This window comes from Adiantum capillus-veneris, chromosome 4, assembly GCF_014529385.1.
Source record: "Adiantum capillus-veneris isolate H3 chromosome 4, ASM1452938v2, whole genome shotgun sequence".
NCBI classification, from domain to species: domain Eukaryota; kingdom Viridiplantae; phylum Streptophyta; class Polypodiopsida; order Polypodiales; family Pteridaceae; genus Adiantum; species Adiantum capillus-veneris.
The window spans coordinates 97660623-97667658 of record NC_140934.1 but is presented as its reverse complement, the minus strand read 5'-3'; the positions used below and the strand labels follow the sequence as shown (position 1 = coordinate 97667658).

General features: G+C 42.7%; 1 protein-coding gene across 1 annotated transcript; it reads right to left on the bottom strand.

Annotated features, from left to right (window-relative positions):
- Positions 1 to 2294: 2294 nt before the first annotated feature.
- LOC147459661 (pentatricopeptide repeat-containing protein At4g18520, chloroplastic-like) lies at positions 2295 to 3190 on the bottom strand. Its single transcript, XM_086511620.1, has 2 exons — positions 2674 to 3190; positions 2295 to 2626 (listed from the first exon to the last, which is right to left on the bottom strand). The coding sequence occupies exons 1-2, from the start codon at positions 3188 to 3190 to the stop codon at positions 2295 to 2297; spliced, it is 849 nt and encodes a 282-aa protein (XP_086367746.1).
- Positions 3191 to 7036: the final 3846 nt, after the last annotated feature.

Below are 7036 nucleotides of genomic sequence, written 5' to 3'. Positions count from 1 at the left end.
CCCTCTTTCTTCTTAGCCTCTTTGGCCTTCAACTTAGGACACGACTTGATCAAGTGATCATTGGCTTTACAATAATGGCAACGCATCTTCTTTTTGCCCTTATCACCAGAATTGCCAGACGAAGTACTGCAGCAGAAGCATTAGGAACAGAATTTTTGCCACTCGCAGCAAAACCATAAGAAGTGGTTACATTACTGTTACCACCCTTTCTTTGAGAAGCAATAAAAGCCTGTTCAACTGTACACTACCTAGTCCTGTTTTTTCTAGAAAGCGACTCTTGCAATAGCAATGTGCATAATGCATCAAACTTGACAACTTCAGGATTTCCTTGGGTCATCAGTCTCCAAGTACTAGCAAAAGTCTGGTAGGAATCTAGTAAGGCATCAAGAACAGTCTGCACAAGGGAACTGTCTGAAATGATTTCACCTTCAGAAATAAGCTGCTCATTGATATCCTTGACACTAGCAAGGAAAGTGTCCATATCATCTTCCTCATGCATAATCTTCGACTCCAGCTCTTTACGCAGCAAAGCAATTTTAGCCTCATTGCGGCTTGCATAAAGACCTGCTAAAATATCCCAAGCCTGTGTTGCAGATTTTGCTGAATGGATGTGAGGAACAATGGTGAGCTTCACAGACAATGCAATCAATGCATGAACCTGCGCATCCTTAACATCCCAACGAGCTTGTTCTGCCATAGGCAAAACAACTCTAACAGTTGCAATCCTTGCAGCAAGACCTGCAACATCCTCAACATCGCCTACATCCTCAGAACCAGGACGTACATCAATGCCTTGCACAATGTTCTAGACACCCTTTGACACAAGAACATGTTGCATCATATAAGCCCACATAGGGTAGTTGTCCCCATCCAACCTGTCCTCAGCAACAAACATCTTGAACACATCTGTGTTGTTGTTGTCAGCCATGGTAAACGCTGCACCTGATGTGAAAACTGCCCAAAAATAGGAGAAACGGAGCGGGAACAACCTGTGCTATATAGCACAAACCGTAGAAGACTAAAACGACTTGTTATGCAAAAAACAGCACTGACATAAATTATGCACAAAATGACGAAATAGCCTGTGCAGTACTGCCTATAGTGGAAACGGAGGCCGAAATGAGCCCAAATCGAAATTCTGAGCTCAAATCAAAATTTTTGTCGACCTACGAACGCTCGCCAAATCTCACTAAAATCGGAGAAAGTGAGCAGGCGTGTGCTGGAGCAGCTGGCGACTAAGCCCGGGAGGACGTGACCTGCTCTGATACCAATTGTTGGAATTAGGGTTGCAGAGAAACACACACAACTTGGAGAAGACGAAGGAAGCTCAAGGCACACAATAGAGAGTGTGTTACTTAGTGTGCAATGGAAAGATAGATAGCCCTAGAGTGATGGGCGTATATATAATGCACGGGGGAAAAAACCTCCTAAAGAGGGAAAAAATGCCCCGGAGGTCCTAGTGTGTTCACACACATGACTACCACATGTATATGGTAACACTACTTTTCTTAGTTGTTAAAAACGTTGATTCCTGAAGTCTCCTTAACTCAAATAGATTTACAGATAGCGACATTCTTTAATTTGGCCTTGTATGGATGGACAAGACCATGAGAGGAGTTGAATGTACAACTCTAGCCTACAAAATAAAAAAAATTAACGAAGGAAGCATAGAAGGTTGTCATTTCCTTTCAAAATGGTTGCATCACAATGAGAGTGGTCCTTTGGAAGTTAATACTTCTACTGAAGAGAATTGGATATCTGTGGAAAATCTAAGTAAAACGGAGTTGTTTCAAAGAATTTAGAGAAGCGAAGTCAGAGGATTGCATGACAGCGGAAGGCCTGCAGAGCAGGCCGTTGATCTTGAGGGTGAGCTGGAGCTGTTGCAGCTCATCGGGGCTAAGGGCCACGTAGAAATCTTCCAAGGGATCCTCATTAGCAGCACAGACAGTTGGAGGCAGGACTGTTGCTGCTCCCCAAAGCCACCAATCATTGCAAACCACGAGACTACATCTTGATTATCAAGCTTGTCAAAGACAGATTGTGCTTTGGCTAGCCGACCACAGTTGGGCATACAAGCCTACCAAGGTGTTTCCAATTACTGGTTCCAACTCCAATAGGCCTTCTATCTCCATTTGTTCATGTATCTTTTCAACCTTATCTATGGCTCCTATGCTAGCATATGCCTTCAAGCTGCACACATATGGGGGCAGCATTTGGAGTAACACCCTCAAGTTGCATTTTTTCAAAGCAGTTGATAGATGCCTCTTCCTGGTCGTCTTCCATGTATCTTGCAGTTAACATTGTCCCCATGAAATCACATCCTTGACACAAAGGCTATCAAAATCTTGGTGTGCTCGATCAAGGGACCCACACTTTGCGTACATATCAATTACCATGCTGCAAATGATAGGATTGTTCTGCATCTTCTGCTTTCGTTTCAATTCAGCATGTATTTCTTGTCCCCTATCTACAGCTCCTAGCATTAAAAAATCCTTCAGTATACAGATGTATGTGACTGCATTTGGAGAGACATTGCCCAATTGCATCCTTTCAAAACTGTCCAATGCCTTGTCGCATTGACCATGCTCAACGTACCCATCAATTAATGTTGTCCATGAGACCACGTCTTGAAATGAAGCTTGTCAAATACTTGATGTGCCAAATCAAGCATACCACACTTGGAATACATATCAACCACAACATTGCAAGCAGCAAGGTTATTTGCCAGCAAACCCTTTCTTTCAACCTCACGGTGCATATGCTGAGCTTCCTCTCTGAGACTTACGATGCCACAAGCCTTCAAGCTACATATATAGGTAGCAGCATTCAGGGGGATGCCCATTGCCCTCATTTGTTCTAAACACTCCAATGCTTCCTCTCCATGACCATGATCAGCGCAGCCTCCAATCATTGAAGTCCATGATACCACGTCTCGATATGGAGGTGTCGCAAACATCTCCTTTGCTAAATCTAAGAGTCCGCACCTGGCATAAAAATCAATCAAGGAGTTCCCAACAGAGAGATCACTTTGCAGTCCTTTTCTTTCAATTACGTCATGTATTTTCCTACCTAGCTCTATTGGCAGGCGTGTGGCGCCACATGCTCTAGTAGCTCCCTGGTTTGCTGCTGCAAAACCAGTCCGCGTTGGCGCGGACTGGTTGCACCAGCAAACCAGTGGGGATGGAGTCATTTAAAAAAAATAAAATTTGCCCTTCCCAATGCTTCTCTGTGTGTGTGTGTGTGTGTGTGTGTGTGTGCAAGCTAGCAATTTTATAACACATAACTGGACGTCAATGCCAAGTATAGTGAATGCTTTCACATTTAGTACAAAAATGATACACCCTTCCATAGCTTAATCACAGCAATAAGGGGCCTTGATGACATGTTTTCCACTCATAATTCAAAGAAGGGATCTGGCCAGATAGCTTTTATGCATAAACGGTGCACTAGAGTGGTCCGGAATCGGGAGTACACGGATCTGTGTGTGTGTGTGTGTGTGTTGGGGGCGGGGGGGGGGGGGGGGGGGGGGGGGGGGCTAAAGGCGAGCAGGTGGTGTGGTGGGAAGGGAGGAAAAGCGTCACCAGAAAGAGGTTTTGGGGGAGGGCGAGCATGGCAAGAGGGAACGGGGAGGGGAAGGGGGGAGGGCGAGCATGGAAAGAGGGGGAATGCCCTAGCTAGTCCAAGGGGAAATCAATCTTTGAAGGCTTCTTTGAATAAATTGTTTTGTTTCATGAAGAGTATATAGTAGGTGGGTCAAGTTTTGAAAGCGTGGGATTAATAGGAATCTTGGGGTGAAGGACAAAAAGTTAGGGCAAACATGGGCCGTCGCATCGTGCAGGGCAGAAATGCAATCTAGAGACGACAACTATCAGGCAAGGACGCACAGTAGTAGTCTTCGAGAAAAAATCTGTATTATCTTAATATAGTGTCATTTTCCAGTTTCAAAAATGCCGGCTGAGAGCAAGGGAAAAAGGAGAAATTCCACCTCAAAATAAAGAAAAATAGTGTAAAAACATGAAAAATAAATCTAATTTTTGAAAATTTCCTCTTATGCTAAATTCAAGAAAAGGAATTTTATATGTTTGGAAAAATATTTTTTCTCAAACAATGCAGGGTAGGGAGCCTAATAGAGGGGAGCTCACAAGAAAAATAGCAATGACGAGGACAATGAATTTTACTATGATGATGGCATCACGAGATCAATGCTCTGGGCTGCTCGAGGAGTTTCTTTCCATGGCTATGAGGTTGCAAAGGTGTCTTCCAAGATTTCAAAAAATGAGAGTGTAAAAACACCCATTCTGATAGATTGCCTTTAAGATATGCAGCGTTGCCACATGTCATGAATTTGGCCAGATCACTTCAGTTTTCAAGCTGAAGAAATCATATAACTTAAACTTCTTTAATCCAACTTGTCCGACAAGGAAAGCTGAATGCTAGGTACTCTTGCTAGTGCATGAACTCTCTCTCTCTCTCTCTCTCTCTCTCTCTCTCTCTCTCTCTCTCTCTCTCTCTCTCTCTCTCTCTCTCTCTCTCATAGAGAAGAGGGCTCAACAATTAGGCCCATGTCGTATAAATATTCGCTCAGATTTTGGTTCGCTCGGAAAATGTCGCTCGGTGTATGGTAAGACTCCGAGGGTACACATATGCACAATGCATGTGCTTTGTAGGATAATAGAAAAACCATTGCTTCTATTTTTCATGGACCAATCAACGTGCCTCTACAAAGCAAAGGGAAATCTGAGCCTTAGAGACAATGTTCTCAGAGATGGGTTCTCACGTAGGACATGTTAAGATAAAGCAGAATGAAAAGAGTTCTAAGAATGACGGAGATGTTCCAAAGAAGCTGTCCATTGGTGGTGTGAAAGCTTGAATATTCCTATCAATGTCTAAGACCAAAAATCAATGTAAAAGCCATAGTGCGCAAGAAAGACAAGCATTGAGATACAATATGTGGAAAAATTTGTACAATGCTATGGTTGATCATGTAGACAATGGTGCAACTAGGACTCGCAAGGTGAAAAAATGAAAAACCTTTGATGCAATATTCAAGTTTTTTGAACTAAACTCATGGACTAATTTTGACTATGCAAATTTCTAAAAGGCTATAGAGACCTTCCACAACACATTCATCGGTGCCTAAAAAAATCAACATATCACCCATTACATGGTAATGTAATTGGTTTGATGGTATCCTAATCCTTTGAATTGCAAATGTGTTTCCTTGTAATGCTTGTGCTAGCCCCCAGGCTCAAGATGGCGCTCCCTGCTGCTAAAATTGGCTTGGGAAGGCTCCACATAGCTCCACATAGCCCCCCCAGCTTCCATAATCAATTTCTGCTATTTTTCTTGACTTTTAATGATTAAACTTGGAAATATATGCAATTTCTAGAACCTTAGGATACAAATTCTTTAGCAATAATAATTACTGAAACCATTCAATTTTATAACTAATTAGATTCATAGTGTAACCTTTCAGAGCTTTTAACTTTTTAAGATTTTATCAGAATTCGGTTCTGAAAAATTCTAACCCTAGTAAAGCTCTGGTTACGGTTCCAAAAATACCAATATTTTCCATAGTTGGATCATTCTACCATGTTTTCTTAACAACCAAGTTAATTTAATCAGGCTTTGTACAATTTCTAAGGTTTCAAAAATTGGAAACCTTACACAATACAATTAATCTACTTGCATGAAGTAATTAATCTACTTGCAATAAGCCATTAGTCTTCTTGCAATAAGCATAACATATAATTGTGGAAAGCATTGACTATCCCAAGCCTCAATCCCAAGACCTCAACCAACTTCGAAGGTGGAGAGAGCTAGCAGGGAATGAGGATAGGGAAGAGGAAGAAGAAGTATTCCATAGGAGAAAGAAATAGTTCCTCATTTATCATCCTTCTTTATGCTTAGCATACATAATAGCATAGTAATGAAGATGGAGAAGATGGAAAGTTTAAGCATTGAAGCATAGCTCTTGGTTGGATTTGCATTCCATAGCCAAGAGTGTTGGTGTAGGCTCTCAACTTCTCAAGCAGCTTGGAGAAGGAGATGGAGCTCTTGCCCTTGCATAGCACATCATGAGAGTGTTTGTGTGTGTGGGTGAGTATACCCCCTAAGAAACCCCCTAGCTTGCTTGGGTCGACCCCCCCCTTGTAGCTAATTCTTGAAGCTCATTGGACCCCTCTAGGCCTAGCCAATCACAAGCAGGAGGCATTACAAGCAACAAGGGTAACCTTGGGACAAGTGTCCTCCTTTCCCCTTTGAGACAGAGGACTTGATAAATGAAAAATTAATTAATTAAATATCCTAAGTTATCATTGGACCCCTTGGGTGGCCAACCAATAGGCTTCAGGCACACCATGAGGGCAACATGAGGAGGAACTTGACAAGTGTCCCTTTTGATTTCTTTGTACCATGCATATGCGCCTTGTGTGAGTGTGTGGGTGTTCTCTCTCCTCCCCCTCTTGTAGGGATCGCCCCTTCCTTGTAGGGATTGAATCTTGAGCTTCTGACACCTTACGCCCCTCATGCATAGGCCCAGTTCCCACCACAAGCTTGGTCCTTAAGCACTTTAAGCTTGGGATGGGTTCTCACCTCAAGTGCAACCCTAGCATCTCAAGCATCTCAATCATCAAGCACCTCAAGCACCTTAGTCATCAAGAATGACAAGCAGGACAAGCACCTCGAGCTGGGTCGGGTTCCCGCCTGAAGCTCATCCCTAGCTTACCTAAGGTCAAAGGACTTTTACACACATTATCGGAGGTCCTCAATGAAGCTAACCCTAAGGTCTTATGCTCCATTGGTTAGTCTTGCTCTTTGATAGACCATCTCTCATTTGGGCCCCTTTTCTATTGGCCCCGTGTTGAGATAGATCTATAAGCACATCGCAATAGCTTAACCCTTGTTCCCGTTTATTCTCCCACATTAAGTGATCAGTTTAATATGAGAAAATCATTTGGGTTGATTAGATATTAGTTTTTATGACATTACCTCTCTGTTGAAATCATCGTCATCCTCGACTATGAGGTAGAGATGG